The 19,853-nt window shown below is 52.5% G+C and overlaps 1 protein-coding gene across 1 annotated transcript in view; it reads right to left on the bottom strand.

The window, feature by feature from the left end:
- ADAMTS2 (ADAM metallopeptidase with thrombospondin type 1 motif 2) overlaps positions 1–19,853 on the bottom strand; it is a 247,565-nt gene that overhangs the window by 102,659 nt on the left and 125,053 nt on the right. Inside the window, exon 4 of the mRNA XM_025924101.2 lies at positions 831–1,033. Coding sequence (XP_025779886.1) covers positions 831–1,033 — 203 coding nt within the window. The remainder of the gene's footprint in view (positions 1–830; positions 1,034–19,853) is intronic.

The following is a 19,853-nucleotide window of genomic DNA, read 5'->3' on the forward strand; positions in this document are numbered from 1 at the left end:
ATGGTGTCAGAAGAGCTGGTGTGAGTATGGAAAACAGAGAGTTTTCCTTCAGCAGGACTTTCAGCCGGGTTGGAAGGCAGTGTAATTCTTGGGGAAGTGCACATATGTTCAAGGCAGGCAAGATTTTATATCTACTAGTCTTGCAGAATTAGTGTGAGGATTGCCTAAGATAATGCATGCCTACAGGGGCTGGCACATAGTCACTCAGTAAGAGCTCAATGATTGTAGCCATCGTGGTTGTTTCATTGTTATTATTATTATTATCATAATTATTATTACTACATCAAAGGCACTTTTCAAAAACGAGATGAGTTTAAACACGACAACAGTCTCCAAAATAAAATATGCTTGGGGTACCTGGGTGGCTCAGTCTGTTAAGCGTCCTACTTTGGCTCAGGTCATAATCTCATAGTTCATGAGTTCAAGCCCCACATCGGGCTCTGTGCTGACAGCTCAGAGCTCAGGGCCTGGAGCCTGCTTTGGATTCTGTGTCTCCCTCTCTCTCTGCCCCTCCCCCACTCATGCTCTGTCTCTCTCTCCAAAATTAATTAATTAATTAATTAAAATAAAATATGCTCTGCAAACCTGACTTTGGCCCCACTTTGGGGATGAAAGGGCTGAGTTCCAGAGGGTCGATGACTCACGTAAGGCAGGTGGAGAGGAAGGTGGACAGATGGGCAGGGGTCTCTCTGCCCAGCAATTGGCTCGTTCAAATCCTCTTGCCCCTGACTTACCTCTGCACTGGGGTCCTGGGAGGTCTTGCCCACAGGCTGATATGGTGACCTTTCCAGCAGCCCCACTGCTCCACCCCACCATCGACTGCCACTTACGATGTTCATGAGCGTGAGCAGGTACTTCTGCACATGCTCCTTCCCATGGAACTGGACCACAGAGTCATCCACACCCAGCAGAACCTCGATGTTGTAGTCACCATCTGCAGCGTGCCTTCTCGCTCTGCGCCTCGAGCCATTGACACGCTCCTCCAGGACACCCAGGGCACGGCTGAGGTTATCCAGGCTGCCCGGGGGGGGCCCTGAAAGGACAGAGGATACAATCTGCAGTAGCAGCCCAGGCTTGCCAGGTACATTGAAACAAGGAAAACCCCACCTGGATACCACTCGGCACCAGACTGGCCATCACCTTGTTGAAAACTCACAGCACCTGAACTGTCCCCATTTTACAGAGGAACGGACAGAGATTCAGAGAGGGCAGAGTGAGTGTCAAGTGGGCTCAGACCCAGCAGCATGCAAACCAACTCCTTGGCCATCACAGAGACCAGGCTTGGAACCCAGCAGTGAATGGAGAGGCCAAGAAGCTGGGCTGCCCAGCTAGGAGTGTGCATGACCACAGCCAGCTCTTTCCATCCATTCACACACTTGAATACCCAAGAAGGGCCGCCCAGGTGCCCAAAGGCTGGTCTCCCAGTGTGGCCACCACGTTAAAACCAGGGAGACGAGGGGCGCCTGGGTGGCGCAGTCGGTTAAGCGTCCGACTTCAGCCAGGTCACGATCTTGCGGTCCGTGAGTTCAAGCCCTGCGTCAGGCTCTGGGCTGATGGCTCAGAGCCTGGAGCCTGTTTCCGACTCTCTGTCTCCCTCTCTCTCTGACCCTCCCCCATTCATGCTCTGTCTCTCCCTGTCCCAAAAATAAATAAATAAAAACGTTGAAAAAAACAAAAAACAAAAAAAACCAGGGAGACGAAGGACCAGCCCTGGTGGTGTGTGTCCCACAGCATCTCCTTAGGCAGCTCCTCTTCCAGAACTTGCCTCCACTGAAGGCAAGGCCCCTCATCTCTGGGCAAGGCCCACTCACACCTGTGCAGGGTCAAGACCACCCATAGGCACTCCTCTCCCCTCTCTCTCTCCGGTAAATTGTGTCTACTCCTTGTCACAGGCTGAGGAGATGGGTGGTTGCCTGACTGAATTGTGCAGGGATAAGGACTCCACAGTCTGCCTGGGGTGGGAGAGAGGGTCCAAGGGGCCTCAGCTGAGGGTCCCAAGGGCCTGGAGCTCTGTCAGGCCCAGGAGCCGAAAATGGCATCTCCCCGTCAGCACAGCTGTGGCATCTGCTCTGGTTCTCTTCTCTTTTCCCACCAGGCCTGGAGCCCACCCTGGACTAGAGTTCAGGCTTAGTCCCCCTGAGGAGGTGACATTTCAGTTGACACGTGAAGGATGAGAAGGAGCAGGTCCAGTGAGAAATGAGGGGACAATCATTCCATGGATAGAGGACAACAGTCTTCTCTTGTCACTGAGAAGGGTCTTCTCAAGACTCCGTGCACCCCATCCCCCGTAGATGTGCAGCCAGCTCTGTGGGGCAGGCAGATGGGGACCAAACGTGTCCCTGAGGCCAGTGCTGGAGGGCCGTGGACCCCCTTCCCTATGGGCCTTTTGGAGGACCCTTGCTGGGCTTGATGGGGAGCGCCAACTCTGAGCTGGAGTAGCAGCAGCAGAGAGGGCATCCCAGGTGAAGAGGTCAGCGTGGCAAAGTCCTCCCTGTGGGATTTGCAAACCCCCAGGACAGCAAACACACAGGCGCCCTTGAACCTACAGAACCAGCATCTACCACACGATGCTTCTGAGCCCTTTGCAGACTCAGGACCCAGGGTCTCTCTTCTCCAGGTTAAACGTTTTTGTTTCTGCCAATTTCAGTTTCCCCAACTCATCCCTCAGTGCTGGCAAAGTATGGGGACCGCTCCGGGGCGTGTTAACAACATTGGATCCCATGGCCCCGGGCTGGGCCCCAGCTCCTCCTGGGCTGAGTGGCTTGTCTAAGTCACTTAATCTTTCTGCTCCTGGGATTCCTTGATGCTAAACTGGGGACAGTAATGAGGACAGTGGGGAGCCTCCTCCTTGCAGTGGGGATCAGATGGCTGCTGGGGTGGCAGAGCTTTGTCCCTGTCCCCACCCCCAAATGCGGGGCTTGGTGCAGGCAGCACCCTGTGCTCCACGGGCTGTGGGTGAGCTCGGCCTCTGCGACCCACTGATTCCCCTGGAGGGCGGGTGCTTTGGCATTCCCTGGATGCAATTCAGTTTCCCCTTCTCCCGTCCTGTCCCTGATTCTCTGAGGCATCCTGCCTGATCCCTTCTGGAGACTCTAAAACTGGGGACAGCTCTTGGAAGCTTCTTGCCTCGTCATCCTTTGCCTGAGACATGAGCAAAAAAAGCCCTAGCTGCCATGCAGAAGAAGGGTCCCCCCCAGCACAGGGAATGCCAGGAACCCAAATCCCCGTTGTTAGGCACTAGAAAGATAGGGTCCTGCCACAGATGCCTCCAGTCAGGGGAGCCTTGGCCTGCAGGCATCCTGGCTTCTTCTGTCTACCGTAGAGCAGCCACCCGTGGGGACCAGCAACTTCTCATGGGGAAAGGCTGTGTACAGAGGGCAACAGGAGCCAAGAGCAGGAGATGGGCAGCGCTGACAGCTTGTTATCCTGGTCTGAGCCAGTAATGACGGATGGAACAAAGGGCTGGGTGAGCTCTGTGTCACTGTAGCTTCATACATGGGCTGTAAGCATGCAGGAGCTCCAAAGGGAGGAGGGGAGAGTGGCCAGGAGCCCACCTCCAACCCTGAGGGACCAGGAGGAGCAAAGGCCTTTAGGCCAAGTAAGCAACCTGGTGCACAGGGACAGGTCAGGAAGACCAGTGTTGGTATCGGGGGATTACTAGGCAGTTGACCCAGGATCAGACAGGAGCCTGCCACTCGTCCCTCAGGGGGCCACAAATCCCTACAGTGGGACTTGGCTTGAGCAACAGGCCTGCTGAAACCAGGATGGGGTCTCTGCACGGCCCGGGCTTCAGGATAGAGCCCGTTGTAGGGAAACTGAGGAGACATCTAAGATTGACAGTGGAAGAGATTTCAGCCTGGCCTCTGGGTCCTATCAGTGCTCATGTGGCCCTAGGCCTAGGGACTTGGCAGACCCTGCTGATCTTGGGGATGTGTTCCCGTAGGTCTTGCCAGGTCTGAGCAGGGCTGAGGCTTCCAGAGGCAGGGATGTCACCTGTTTCTCCCCATCGGCACTTTGACCTTTGGTTTTGGGGCATCCCTACAGGGCTTGGGGCTTGGGGGAAGGGATTCTAGAACGTCCAAGTCATCCCCCAAATACTCATGATCCAAGTAATAACTATAACAGTAATAATTATGCTTGAGGTGAAATTGGCATTTCTGTTGTGTCTTTAGAAAAGGTTGCTGTTTTTCATGGACCTGAAACATAAATTTCGCTAAAAACTGTGCTTGCCTGGCAGATCTGGCTACAAGATGTGTCCCAGCCAGCTCTGGCCGAGAGGCAGCCCCTTCAACCCTCCCACCCATGGGGAACATTGGGAGGGGTCACTGCATGACAACTCCCAGGATCAGGGGCACACTCTGATGCCTTTGGGAGCCAGGAGGGCAGTGACAGCAGCAGGTCAGGTGGCCTGGGGACATGGGCCCCATGTGTCCCACCTCCAGGCATGGCTGTCGATCCACAGCCCAGTGTTACCTGCCCATCACCTGCCCCCAACCTGTGACCCCCCTGTCCTAATTCCTCAAGAGAAGATGGCTCTTCTAGATTTTAACACAAAATCTTGCAATTCTGAAATACTGTCAACCCAATGAGTTATTTTTAAAATGTCATGTGGCCCTAATAAGCACCTCTATGGCTGGTTTCACCTAGGGACCACCCATCAGTGACCCTGGGCTTGACAGGGGCAGAGGGTAACATCTAGCCTCTTCCCCAGGTAAGAGGTTTTTTTTTAATGGAAATTACCATTTTTCTGCTTCCCAAGGTGGTTCTGAAGGTGAGCTGTCCCTGCTTGTTGGAAATGCAAAGAAATAAATGTGTAAAAATAGAGTAGCAATTCCTCAAATCCCCTGTCAGACTTAAGTAGCTGGTGTCTCCTCTGGGAGCGGCGAGGATGGCCCTGAATCATCCCCAGACAGCCCAGCAGGATGATCAGCTCTGCACGGGCACTGCGTGCAGGCCCGCCCTCCCCATCCCTGTCTCCACCCTGTAGGGGCCCCTGGCCAGCATCTGCCATGTGTGCGTGTGTGCGTCAGGGTGCACAGGGGGACATGAGGACCCCGGGAGGGACAGAAATGCAAGCAGTCACTTGGCCCTGGCCTGACTTAGTCCTCTGTTCTGTCAGAGCCCTCCCCTCTCTGCTTCTCCTTCATCTCCTTTACCTCCCTCACCTCTGCTTTCCCTGCTTGGTGTCTGTCCCATGGCCAGGTGGCAGGTTTGTGCCAGCAGGTGCAGGGGGAGTCCCATCAGTCTTTCCATCTGTGAGATGGGGACAGTGATGGGATGCACACCACAGGGGCCTGTTTGTCAGCCCCGAAGAGGAGACATATGCACAGGGCCGAGTGGCCGGGCGGGACCAGATGGCAGGCTGCCTCGCCTGAGTCCGAGCTGCTTTCAGAGTCCCTATCCCGCCTCCAGCATCTGCTCTGCACCACTGTGACGTGGAGGGAGTTCCTGCTCCTGTCTGGAGGAGGCAGCAGATGAGAGGCTTTAGGGACAAGTGAGAATTAGTCTGGAAGACTCTTTGTGGACAGGTGGTGCTGCAGGGGAGCTGGGCTCTCAGCCCCACCTTCAGCCACAGGGGCACCAGGGCCCAGACACCACACCCTGGGTTGTTGGTGTCATGATGACTTGAGATCCCAGGCCAGGATAACAAGCTGTCAGTGCTGCCCATCTCCTGCTCTTGGCTCCTGTTGCCCTCTGTACACAGCCTTTCCCCATGAGAAGTTGCTGGTCCCCACGGGTGGCTGCTCTACGGTAGACAGAAGAAGCCAGGATGCCTGCAGGCCAAGGCTCCCCTGACTGGAGGCATCTGTGGCAGGACCCTATCTTTCTAGTGCCTAACAACGGGGATTTGGGTTCCTGGCATTCCCTGTGCTGGGGGGGACCCTTCTTCTGCATGGCAGCTAGGGCTTTTTTTGCTCATGTCTCAGGCAAAGGATGACGAGGCAAGAAGCTTCCAAGAGCTGTCCCCAGTTTTAGAGTCTCCAGAAGGGATCAGGCAGGATGCCTCAGAGAATCAGGGACAGGACGGGAGAAGGGGAAACTGAATTGCATCCAGGGAATGCCAAAGCACCCGCCCTCCAGGGGAATCAGTGGGTCGCAGAGGCCGAGCTCACCCACAGCCCGTGGAGCACAGGGTGCTGCCTGCACCAAGCCCCGCATTTGGGGGTGGGGACAGGGACAAAGCTCTGCCACCCCAGCAGCCATCTGATCCCCACTGCAAGGAGGAGGCTCCCCACTGTCCTCATTACTGTCCCCAGTTTAGCATCAAGGAATCCCAGGAGCAGAAAGATTAAGTGACTTAGACAAGCCACTCAGCCCAGGAGGAGCTGGGGCCCAGCCCGGGGCCATGGGATCCAATGTTGTTAACACGCCCCGGAGCGGTCCCCATACTTTGCCAGCACTGAGGGATGAGTTGGGGAAACTGAAATTGGCAGAAACAAAAACGTTTAACCTGGAGAAGAGAGACCCTGGGTCCTGAGTCTGCAAAGGGCTCAGAAGCATCGTGTGGTAGATGCTGGTTCTGTAGGTTCAAGGGCGCCTGTGTGTTTGCTGTCCTGGGGGTTTGCAAATCCCACAGGGAGGACTTTGCCACGCTGACCTCTTCACCTGGGATGCCCTCTCTGCTGCTGCTACTCCAGCTCAGAGTTGGCGCTCCCCATCAAGCCCAGCAAGGGTCCTCCAAAAGGCCCACAGGGAAGGGGGTCCACGGCCCTCCAGCACTGGCCTCAGGGACACGTTTGGTCCCCATCTGCCTGCCCCACAGAGCTGGCTGCACATCTACGGGGGATGGGGTGCACGGAGTCTTGAGAAGACCCTTCTCAGTGACAAGAGAAGACTGTTGTCCTCTATCCATGGAATGATTGTCCCCTCATTTCTCACTGGACCTGCTCCTTCTCATCCTTCACGTGTCAACTGAAATGTCACCTCCTCAGGGGGACTAGGCTTATTTCATCCTGATTAAAATAGGCTCTCCCCTCCCCCAACATCTCCCTGACAGCATCTTGTCTTCTTCTTTCATAAAACACACCACCATTTGTGGCTCCAATCTCATCTGTGAATCTGCTGGGCCCTAAGGGCCTCTCCCGCCTCAGAGAGAGGCCCCCTGGAAGACAGGAGCCATGGGTCCTGGGTGCCTCGCTTTCCTGAGTGCCCTACAAGTCACAGCAGGGCTGGGAAGGAAAGGAGTCAGGGCAGAGAGGCAATGGGAGGGTGCTTGGGGCCAGCAGTGGGGCTGGGAGAAGAGGCAGGTGGAGCAGGGCTGGGTTGGGGGAGCAGGAGCAAAAGTGAGCTGGCACAAAGTCCAGCTATGCACTGCTTACCCAAGACACAGCTAAGATAAAATGACCCAGGGGCCTTCAGAAGAATGGCACAACAATAGAGGGACCATGTGATTCCCAACAACAACCAAAAAAAGCAAAGTAAAACAGTATTTATGAGATGAAATATAACCCAAGGCATTAACGGGACAAACTGATCAGCAATTCATTGAGAAGATATAAAAGATATGAAACCTAACAAAGCTTCAACCTGATCCAAGGAAAAATAGACAAATTGCAGTTCTATGTGCATTTTTATACATTTATTCCAGAAAGCAATAGATGGATTAGTCTAACATGAGGTAGGGCTGTTGGGGATCTGCATTACTGAGACAACCTAGCTGAAGCCCAAACAACCAGAAAACGTGCCCCTTTCAAGCACACGTGGAACACGTTCCAAATCCGATTATGTATTAGGACAGCAAGAAAACTCAAAAGTCATGTCCATAGCCACCACCACAGAGAGAAAATCAAAGAAAACAAGAAGAGGAAATGCCCTCAAACTCCAAACACCAGAAATTAAAGATACAGTTTCAATAAGCCTACACTAGATATTGGATATAAAGTCTAATCGCTGGCTCAGTTTAGGAAACCTGAATAAACCTTAGGAAAAACTGAAAAACTAGTCAAAGAAAAACCTAGAGGGTTTTATAGGACAGTTTTACCAAGCCTACAAGGAATAGATACTTCTCATCTGATGTAAAATATGTACACAAAGGCCAGTGCCTTTCTTTCTAGCTAAGAAAGAGAATGGGCAAAAGGGCTTCTCAAATACAGCAACAAAGCCCACAAAATATCTAGGAATAAAAAGGAATGAATGTATAAAGACCACACAATGAGTAGTCAAATATAGTCTGAAACTCCCCCAAATACAAAGGAAGACCTCAATAAATGGAGACACAACAATGCTATCCTGGATGGCAAGTTGATTCTCCTCCAAATCCATCTACAAATTTAACACAATCTCCATCAAAGAATTATTAAAACCCAATAAAATACCCAAGTTTGACTCTCCTCCAAATCAATCTACAAATGTAACTCAATCTCCATCAAAGAATTATTAAAACCCAACAAAATAAGACATAACTGCAAGGCTAGAAGAGAAAAAAAGCCAGAAAAATCTTGAAACTATTGAAAAATAATAATAATGGGGGGTACTTACATTTTAAAAAAAATTTTTTTAATGTTTATTCATTTTTGAGAGAGAGACAGACAGACAGACAGACAGAGCACCAACAGGGGAGGGGCAGAGAGAGGGAGACACAGAATCTGAAGCAGAATCCAGGCTCTGCACAGAGCCCGACACAGGTTGAACCCATGAACCGTGAGATCATGACCTGAGCCAGTCAGTTGCTTAACTGACTGAGCCACCCAGGCGTCCCTCAGGGGTACTTACCTTTCAAATTAACAGAACATATTACAAGATATGTTTCTGTTCTTTATATGTTTAATATGCTAATGTTTAGTATTACAAAATATTAGTACATAGGGACATTGCTGTCATGAAAGACAGATCAATGGTACCGAATACAAAGTCCAAAAACAGATCCAAACATATGAGGGGCTTCTGGGTAAAATAATAGATTGAACATATACAACCAATTTAGCTCCTTCCTGGAATCCCATTACAACTTTAGTAAAGTGATTTTTTTTTTTAAATCACAAGGCTACAAGGACACAGAGAGCAGCAGAGGAAAAACTAACAGAACTGTTGGAGGCTGGAAAGCAGATGGTCTCATAGTAATGGACTTACTATATCAGAGAAAGTTGAATCCCAAGCTGGCAATGAGAAAAACCAAGAGACTCTTCTAGTCTACATCATAAAATCCACCAAAGGCACCAAGCACTTCTGGGAGTGGGAGTGAAGACAGGATTGAAATAAGCAGGACCAGTTGGTGGCTAGTGCCAAATGCCCTGCCCATATACTGTACCCTTGTGACAGCCCTGACAACTAACACTGGTATTGGTCTGGAAGCTCGTTCCCTCTCAGAAAGGTGGAAAAGGGTCTGTGGGCTGCAGGCACCAGGTATATTTGAGAGCATAGGCACCAAACTAAAACCAGGAGGACTAAATCAATGCTGAGGCACTAACTCCCTTCCGCAATTCACCCCAGTATTCTAGAGGTCAGGCCTTTACCCCTCAGGATGGAGACTGGGAGGGGTCTTCTCTACAGAATCTGATCAACCAAAGACCAAAAGGTAGTATCACTGTCCGCAGTTCCCCCTGCCTACATGTTTCAAGCTCCTAGTCATTTCTTTTGTTGCCCAACGTTACACATGAATAGCTAGCCAGGGATCACTGGCTCTCCCAGGGAAACTCCAGACATGGCAGATGGAGACCAAGAAGAGGCAGACAACCAACCAACAGGAAAGTGGGGGAAAAAGAGACGATACAGGAAGGTGGGGGCAGCCCATCATCAATAACCTCTGAGAGCTAGGAGAAGATATACAAGGATAGTATGAGAACAAGGACAGGATGAAAACAATAAAAAGGGTCCTTTGAAATTAAAACCATTTCAGCAGAAATGACAAACTCAGTGGAAAGACTAGGGAGATAAAGTTGAGAAATCCCCCAGCAAGTAAAACAATGAAACAAAGAGACTTGAACAATCAGGAGGGGGAAGTTAAGAAAATTAGAAGACCAGACTGGAGATGTATCATCCATACAATAGAAACTTCATAAAGAGAAGAAAGGGAAAATAGACAGGAAAAGAATTAATGAAATAATTCAAGCAAATTCCTCACAACGGGAAGGTGTTTGCCAGATTGAAAGGGCCCAGCTAGTACTCAAAACACAGATGAAAACAGAACTGCTCCATGGCACATCACCATGGTATTTCAGAACACAGAGAAAATTCTACAGACTTTCACAGGGCATAGGAGGGCACTGGGGGAAGCAGATACATAAGAAGGAACAAAGGATTGGAATCAGAATGGCTTTAGTCTTCCCTGAACTCAAAGCAGGACAACAACGGAGCAAAGCTTTCGAAGTCCGAAGAAAGATTACTTCCTAACTAAAAGTCTATACCTAAACAAATTCTCCAGCAAGTATGAAAGTGAAATAAAGACATTTCCAGGCGTGTCAGCTCTCTAAAGTTTTATCTGCCCAGCACCTCTTCTCAAGAAGCTACTGAAAGTCACATTTCTTCAAAACAAGAGGGGCAATCAAGAAAATGGAAGACTGGAGATGGGGGGGGGGGAGCAGGAAACCCAATAAAAAAAATGAAGAGGGAATCCCTTGGAGGATGGTAAAAAGCAATCCTGGGACAGCCGTTCTGTACCAGATGTGGAGGGCAGCTGAGCAGTCTTGCCTCCGTGTGACGCGAGAGACAGATGGTCATCGCTAAGACACAGCCCCCCCCCCCCCACATTTCCACTGGACCATCCTCTTAACCCAAAGACAGAACACCCAGGAGAGCTTGGCCCAGATTCTCATCCATGTGCTGCTGAGGGTCTCTCTCCTCGTGCTCTGCTGAGGACACACGTATCACTCCTGGAAGTTCTCAGCTTTTCCCTGAGAGCCAGAGGGCCATGGCGGGCTCGGAAGTGGAAAGTACAGGGCAGGCCATTCCCTCTGACCATACTTCTGTCGGGTGCCCGGTGCACACCTCAGCCTTGCCAGGCGCCCGGCTGTGGAGAGCCCTGTGTTTCCCCAGACTCCCTTGTGACCTTGCTTGCCACTTCCCCAGAAGGGGCCTTGTCAGCTCCCAGCAAAGGGGAAGTCAGCCCACCACCCGGAGAGTGCTCTCCTCACCCTCTCCTGGAGCCTCTGTCCAGCGGGGGCAGTGCTGCTCTCTCGTTGCAGAGCTCGTGTGTGCTTGCCTTCCAGTTTTAATATTAATTTAATATCATTTCTGATATTCATTTATATGTAAGCTGTAAATAGCTCATCAAATAATAAAACAGTAAATGAAATTAGTAAATGACAGGGTAGCAATTTGAAAGCAGGGGTTTGGTAAATGGTGAACATGAAGCAGGTGTGGACATTCTGGCAACCTGGCACCATTCAGTCAATTATGTGTAAGAGCACCGGGTGGCCAGTAATGTCACTTTTGGGTCCACTGCGTAAAGACAGGATATAGCGACCCTTCCCCTGTGGGCTATTTTTCGCTGCCCTGGACAAGGTGTGCAGACAGGCATGCTCACACAGGTCCTTAAGGAAGCAATTGAGAGCTGTTCACAGCAGCATTGCTTGGACAGGTTTCTGGGAGTTGGAGACAACGTGGCTGTCATCAGAGGGCAGGAGGAGGGGCAAAATGAGGCAGGTGCACCCCACACAGTGCTACATGGATGTTAGAGGTTTGACATCAACATACAGGACAGATGGATCTCAGAAACATGGCTGAGTGCAGAAAGTGAGACATGGCGGGCTGTACAACACAGCACCATTTATGCCAGTTAGACACATACAGACCCAAGCAAGGAGCAACACTGATTTTGCAAAAATAGACACTGACTGGGGCCCGTTTGGGTGGCTTGCTTAAGCCTCTGAGTCTTGATTTCGGCTCAGGTCATGATCTCACAGTTCATGGGTTTGAGCCCCACATCAGCACCACACCCATAGCTCAGAGCCTGCTTGGGATTCTCTCTCTCCCAATCTCTCTCTGCCCCTCCCCCACTTGTGATCTCTCTCTCTCTCTCTCTCTCTCTCTCTCTCTCTCTCAAAATAAATAAATAAACTTAAAGGGCACTTGGGTGATTCAGTAGGTTCAGCATCCAACTTTAGCTCAGGTAATGATCTCACGGTTTGTGAGTTTGAGCCCTATATTGGGCTCTGTGCTGACAGTTCAGAGCCTGGAGCCTGCTTTGGATCCTGTGTCTCCCTCTCTCTCTGCCCCTCCCCTGCTCATGCTCTGTCTCTCTATCTCAAAAGTAAATAAACATTTTAAAAAATAATACAAATAAATAAACTTTAAAAAAAAACTAAAAAAATAATACACTGACCAAAGGATACCCTTTGAGCACCTTAGAATGGTCACTCACTGCAGGGGAAGAGGAGAGGGGAGCAAGCTGGTTTCGGAGAGAAGTGGTTTCTCTTTTTAATGACGCTGGGACAACTGGTTATAGATGGAGGAAAAGATCAAACCCTGACCTCGCATGGTAAACAAAAGCAAACTCCCGGTGGACTGGTGGCCTGGGACGATGAAACTCTAATTACAAAACTGCTAGAAGAAAATTCAGCTTAATGGTCTCTGTGCTGGGTAAGCCCTGGACTCCAAGGCCAGTGTGCTTTCCAGGTTCCCCTGTCCCCGCCCCCAGAACTGCCCCAGCCTCTGCTGGGCAAGCACCTGGGTGGCTGGGTGTGCTCCCTGGGGGCCCTGCTGCTGCCCAGCTTTCAAGCATGTGGATGAGAACCAACTGATCTCCCTTCCCCAGTGCTCAGGAGTCCCTGAAGCTGAAATCCCTACAACCTTCCTGCAGAGCAGGGTAACAGGCAGTGCTCCCAATAAGGGGAGAGTGACACATACAGAGCCAGGTCAAGGCCAGAGCACCAGCCCAGCCTTCCTGCTGCAAACACCACCAGACCCCACCGTGAGTGGACCAGAGTACTAGGCACCGGCAGCCTGGGGTCTCGAGGAGCACACTGGAACTCCCACCCCGGGGGAGGTCATCTGCAAGAAAGTCATCCCCTCCATTTGTTAACAACGTTGAGACAAGCCCTCCGTGACTGCAAATTCCCTTAAAGATGATCATTAAGATAAAATATGTTTATGGAGAAGCATAATCAGGACACAGCAAAAGCCCTGTTTGGAAGCAGGCAGGCTCTTTGGAGGCTCTGGGAAGCAGAAAGCAGGCTCAGCCCCAAGGGGGCCATCAGCACGGGGCCCCACTGGTGAGCTTTATTAAAAGAAGCTCATTAGGATTATTTCATCCCAGCCCGTTATAACTTTATGACCAAATCGGAATTAATTTTTGCAATGCCGGCAGCCACAGCTCATCTGATGTCGTGTTTTTACGACTCGAGGTAGAGGGGAGGTGCGGGGTGGGGGGCCTGGGGCTGGGCCAGCCCCTCTATGCTCGTTCATCAGGGCTGCATCTGTAACAGCTGCAAGGACTTTCAGACACAAGAGCTGGAAGGTCCATAAATTGCCTCAAGTCCCAGGCCCTCTTACCTTTCCAGAGCTTCAGGTCAGGGATGGGAACTCTGGAGAAGGGAAAAGAAATTTCCCGTAGCTTCTCTGTCTGGGACCATCCCCAGAGCATGCCCTCCCAGAGTGACAGATGCTCCTCGGTAGTGCACAGGGAATATCCTGGCCTGCCCAGCACCCACCTGCCCCACTGGAGATTACAGACCTACCCGGAGTTGTATCACATGGCCACCTGCTTCTTTCTTCTTCAGGTACTGCTCCTTGATTTTCCTTTGATGAACCACCCTCGCCACTCCTGGACCACATAGCTCAGGGGGAGCCAAAGCCATGGAGCCCCTACCCCAGGAGCACCCACATGGCCCAGGCAAGCCAATGAACCCTGATGCCAAGCATCTGCTGGGGCATACAGGGAGATACCATCTCTGCTCTCTGCTGTGATTGCTCAGCAGGTAAAATGTGAGCCAGGGGCTGTTGGGCACCTTCTCCTCCCGCAAGAAGCAGAGCTGAGAAATGAAGAGAACAGGTGATACCAGCCATGCCTGAAGCCAGCTCTGAGTCAATTCATTTGGATTTCTGTCTCTTGTAGCCAGAAGAATCCTAAAAGGCACCATCCCCGCCCCCCCACACACAGGGAAATCCCATCGCCAGCCTCTTCACGCTCCTGAGACATGCACTGTCCTAAGTAAGCTAGACACCATCGTTTGATTTTGTAGCCATATCCCTCTATTAGCATCAGATGGTGCCACTCTGTTCTACCTCCTACTTTTGGAGGAAGCTCAGTGGGGACAGAGAAAGTCCACAGTGGATTTAAGGTATGTGGTCAAGAGAAAGGGGCCAAGCTCTGGTTCACTCACACAGATACATGTCCTTGGGAAGTGAGGGACCTGCCTGATGTCACAGTGGCCCCAGCAGAGGTTTTGAGGCCACTGAGGCTGGGCCCAGACCAGCAGGGCCATGCTGAGTGATCAGGAGCTCTGAGCCCCTCCCAGGCTCCCTACAGCAGTACTAGACCAAAGCAAGAACACCAGTCTGGCTCTCCTGCTACAAACACTCCCCGGCCCCAGCACGAGTCACCTGCCATTTTCAGCCTTCATGCAGAGGGCACCAAACGCCCCGTTCCCAGCTCTGTATGCTCACACCAGCCAAACAGCCTAGGCTCCTCCACACTTGCCGGCTTCCCCCACACTACCCTCCTGCCGGCTCCTGAAGCCCATCTACCTCCAAGGATGCAGCAATCAGGTCCCCAGGGCCCAGGAGCTGAAAGCATCCTGCTCTGGTGAGTTCCTGTCCACAGCCAACTCAGGGCAGGTCCCAGAGACCAGCTATAGTCTCCAGGGCACCAACATCCTCTCTGTGGGCAGTCAGCTGAAGCAAGGGGAGCTAGCCCCGAGTTACCTCCTCACTGCCGCTCCCCAGCACACGGCGGCCAGATGGCAGGATACAATGGAGAGACTGGCAGATCGCTCAATGAAAATATTTACTGTGAACTTCAGAACAAAACACAGACACCCACAGGTCCCGACAGAAGGGAGGATTCCCTGGGATTTCGTTTTAAATGTGGGGGAAGTGGGAAGCTGACAAGTGGGGGGCTGATGGCCAATGTTAGGGGCCACAGGCCTGGCGGCTTCTCTCCCATCCCCCATGTACAGCTTATACAAGTGCATGACAGGCAGGGAAATCCCATCGCCAGCCTCCTTCACACTCCTGAGTCCTGAATTTGGATTTGGACGTCAGGCAGCCGCCTGGGCGTCACTGCCAGGAAGGCCCTCAGACACCCCACTCATAATTCTGGGATGAAGCAGCACTCCCTACCTAAGGCTATGGCCCCTGCGTGCACACAGGCCCAAGCCAGGAGGAGGGCCTGCTTCTCCCCAACCCACAAAGCCAGCTCTCTCCTCACCCTAGGGCTGCCTGCACCTGTCCCCACCCCCCTCAAGCACAGCCCTAGCTCACACCTCCCCAGGAACCAGCTCCTCACTGGTCTTCAGATTCTCCAAATCCAGGTTCCAAGGCATTTCTCTCCAGCTGCCAACTTCAGATTCCTATACTGAGCCCCATGTCATGAAGAGTGGGTGACACGATGCAGGGAGGGGTCCCAGGGCTTTAGGAGGGGCTCAGTGCCAGCATGCTTGCAGGAGGTATGGGATGTTCCCCAGCCCCCACCTGAGGCCCTCTCCCACCAGGCCATGATCAAGATGCACGAATAGCTGCACCACCAAGCCACCTTCTTAGGAGAGAGAATGCAGACACCCTCGTCAGCGGTGGGACAGGAAAAGGCCCTACAGTTGACAATGAAGATGGCATCAGCCACATTGGGCATCGGGGCTCTATGGACATCCCTGTTTATTCTTCACAGCAGCTCCATGGGTCAGGAATGGACTCTCTCTAATGCGGATGGAGTGAGGCTCACACTCCAGCCCATGGCCTTACAGGGGCAGGGGGCAGCAGGGAAGGTGTCTGATTCCAGAATCCAACTCAGCCCCCTGCACGGGCCTCAGCTGGGGCCACTCGGAGCCAGCTGCATTGGGGCCAGTACACCACAGGCTGCTCAAAGTGTCAGGGGACCTCATCCCACCATGACCCTGCAGTGCAGAGACCCACACTCTGCCTCACCCTGTCTGCTTTCAGCCCCGAGGTGTGAGGCTCTAACAAGGACCTGGAGAAGCCGGGGTTTCACCCCACTGAGCACCCCGTGGCCCTCGAGCCTTGTATTACTGGTGTCACTATAAGCTGGAACTTGAGATGCTCTACATGGCAGTGTGTGCTGGATGGTGGAGGGAGACACCGAAAGTCCATTTTCAGGGCCGCTGTGCACACCAGTGCCCTGCACAGCGGCAGGGGTTGGGGGTACCATGCACATTCACACAGACTCATGCCCTGGGAGGGAGGTGTGCTTGCACAGGGCCCTTCCCCTTTAAGACCTGGAAGTGGAGGAGAAAGGGAAATGGGCAGAAAGAGTCCAAAGATCCCACACCAGGCAAGTCTAAGGGGGCAGGATTTCTGACAGGAGAGATGGCCCACTGTCAGATGGCTCCTCACATCTGTCCCTGTCCAGAGCCTGCTGAAGGAGCAGAAGTGAGTGATGAGGGACTGTCCTCACCCCTCTCTACTGATGTGGAGGAGGAGGTACCCTGAGGGAACTGCCTCTTGACCCACAGTCCACAGAGGGGGCAGGGGACATTGGCAGGGTGGACACCTTGGGTCAGCCCAAGAAGAGTTCCACATAGCAGTGACTCCTCTTCCTGAGTCTTCTGCTGAGTCCTGCTGGGTCTGGGAACCTGAGTGCCTCCAGCCCTCTGCCCTCTCTCCCAGGGAATGTCAGGCAGATCCTGTCTTCTTTTCTGTCTTTCTGGTCTTTCTCTGTCTTCCTAGGGTAGGAATCACAGGAGTCTGCCATGAGCCTGCACCTTTTGGACCCAAGGTGCAGACTGGGGTGAAGGTACAAGAGGCCCCTGTTTAACCCTGCCGAGGGTCACAGGCACATCATCCAGTCCCACAGATGATGGGGTCGCGTCCTGTTTGTTTTCTTGTGTGAGGTTGGTGGGTTCAGAAGCCTGGCAGGCTGGTGTCCTGGGGGGATACTGATTAGCTCTGGTGGGCCCCACATGTCCCTCTCCTGTGATTCTTCCTGAAAAGCTACAGCCTACAGGCACCGCGGAGGGAAGGGGCTCCCCTGTTCCTCAGAGATGCGGAACTGCCAGGATCCCACAGCAGCCCCCGAGGCACTTTCGCCATGTTCCCCACACAGCACCAGCCTCCTGTCAGCCCACAGTGTTGACAGGGCTTAATTCGATCAGCCCCATTTAGAGAAGGAAGGAAATGAGAAATCGGAGCAAGTGCTGAACGCTGTGAATTTAATCCATGACACAGCCTCACACGGGCCTTTCCTAACAACCTGGGGGCACGGGGTGCCCTCCAAGCCCGGATCCCATGGCCACCCGAGGGCCGCCCTTCCTGCAGAAAGGATGGCACAGAGCCAGCTCGCCAGGCCCCTGGCCATCCCAGACACCCCAAGGGCTCCAGAGGACAGACTAGGCGGCTAGGCAGGCAGACACTACAAAAATCATCGTGTTCTACTTTAAAAGGCCTGGGGTTTCCTTTCCTGGTTTAAAAGCAGATGTGACTCAGCTGGGTGTGCTCTGAGAGGCAGAGTGGATGAGCCACTTGACATGCCAGCTCGTGAACCATGGAGCTCCTGCCTAGCCCAGCAAGAATGCTGGGGCCGCCATCACTGTTGTGCATGTTGAGGACTGCACAGGGCACTAGCCACCCCAGGACTAGTGCAGATGGGGCTCACTGCTTCCATCTCCTGCACTACTGAGTCGGACACTAAGACCCTTGCGTGATCCAGTCCCAGTTCACCTGCCTGCCTTGCCTGCTGGCTTCTCCCACAGCTGAGGCCCCTGCACACTCTCCTGGGGCGGGAACCCCCTCCATGGGGCACCCAGCCTGGCTACCACTGTCTGCCTGCCAAGTCCTGCTCCTCCAAAGTCCAGTCCCAAATTTCCTTCCGTTTGGGAGGAAAAGACCTGACCACCTGCCCCCTCCAGCAGACCGAGTTAATAGTTCCTTTCCTGCTGCCCAAACCTTACGTTTTCCTTCCTTCCTTCCTTCCTTCCTTCCTTCCTTCCTTCCTTCCTTCCTTCCTTCCTTCCTCCTTCCCTCCCTTCCTTCCTTCTTCCCTTCCTTCCTCCTTCCCTTCCTTCTTCCTTCCCTTCCTTCTTCCTTCCCTTCCCTTCCTTCCTTCCTTCCTTCCTTCCGTCCGTCCTTCCTTCCTTCCTTCCCTCCTTCCCTCCTTTCCTTCTTTCCTTCCTTCCATGAAGTATTTCAGTATTGACTACCTCTAAGGCCCCATGCAGCATGATCCCCACTATAGCAATCTGTGCAATGTCACCATCACAAACATGCTGACTTGCTCTCACTTGCTCCTGAACACACACACACACACACACACACACACACACACACACACACACACTCAAACTTGCATACACACATGCACACTTAAACCCAGGCTCACACTCACACATTCATGTTCACAAACTCACACCTTCTCCCATCAATTCCTGGAAGACCGAGGCTGCCTTTGGCTCCTCTCCAGATCCCTAGACACCCACATGGGGCTTGACAAAATACATCAATAAACTGGGGCCCAAACCACCTGTTGGTAAGTGGAAAGCAACTGTTATCCTTATGCTACTTGTGAGCAAACTGAGGCTGGGAAGGCAGGGAGAGGCTGCAGGCATGGAAGCAGCCACAGAGAATATTTTCTTGGCGGGAGCAATTGCGGGCAGACACTCAGGAAGGTGTGGCTGCTGTTTTCCTGGCCATTGTTCCAGGGGCGGAGCATGAAGGCAGCAGGGGGGGTCTGGCTGGGCAGTGGGTGCTATTGCTACTGACCTCTCCCTCTCCTCCTGAGAGGGCTGTTGCCATGGCTCCCAGCACATCCCTACGGCCTGCAGGCACCACCTGACCACACAGAGCACCAGCCAAACATCATACCAAAGCAACCCTCACTAGGGCCTCCACGGTGCCAAGTGCACGGACTCAGCGCCCACAGGTGGCTAGGCTAGGTGTGTTTCGCGATATCCTCCCCTTTTTCTCTTTGACTTTGTTTACTATTAAACATAGGGAAATGGTCTGCAGTTCCAGAAAGAAATATGTTCTCCCATTTTTCCTTGAAATGTGGGGCCCCCTTGGCTTATCTTTCATTTTTCCACCTTAACTGAGAGATATTTCACTTCCGTAAGAAAAAGCCACGTGGGAATGTGGCCTCGGCCAGAGACAAGGGGCCATGGGGAGGCTCTGGGCATGGTGGAGAGTCTAGGTGGGCAGCACTGCTTAGGAGGGTATAGGTCCATGGTGCTGGGACTTATCTCTGTCAAGAAGTCCAGAATCTGGATGTGCATGTGAAGTCTCTGATCTTCAGATACCCAAAAGCAATTTTATTTTATCCATTTATTTTGAGAGAGAGAGGGCGCAAGTGAGCAAGGGGCAGGGAGAGAGGGACGGACAAAGAAACGGGGCTCATGCTCATCCAGAGAGGGGATCAGCTCACCTGAGGTGGGGCTCGAGCTCACCGGACATGTGGCTCGTGCTCATCTGAAGCAGGGCTCAAACTCACGAACTGTGAGATCATGACCTGAGTCAAAGTCAGATGCTTAACCGAGTGAACCACCCACACACCACAGAAAGCAATTTTATAAAACGTAAGTCACGTGCAGCTCAGTGACACCAGCCAAAGGTGGTTTCCCAGGTCAGTCTATGACCTTGGCTCCATGCTTAGCATGCTCATTCCCTAGGCACTGTCCTCTAACCTGAGTGGGGAGCCTGTGGGACATCAGGTTCTGACAAACCAGAGCAAGCCGCCTGCCTGCAGTTGCTGCAGTAGCTGAAATTTCCTCAGCCACAGCTCGTACCCACTGTTCATTGGTGTGCCTTTATTCTTA

The sequence above is a fragment of the Puma concolor genome, chromosome A1 (assembly GCF_028749965.1).
Source record: "Puma concolor isolate L17-30 chromosome A1, mPumCon1.1.hap2, whole genome shotgun sequence".
NCBI lineage: Eukaryota > Metazoa > Chordata > Mammalia > Carnivora > Felidae > Puma > Puma concolor.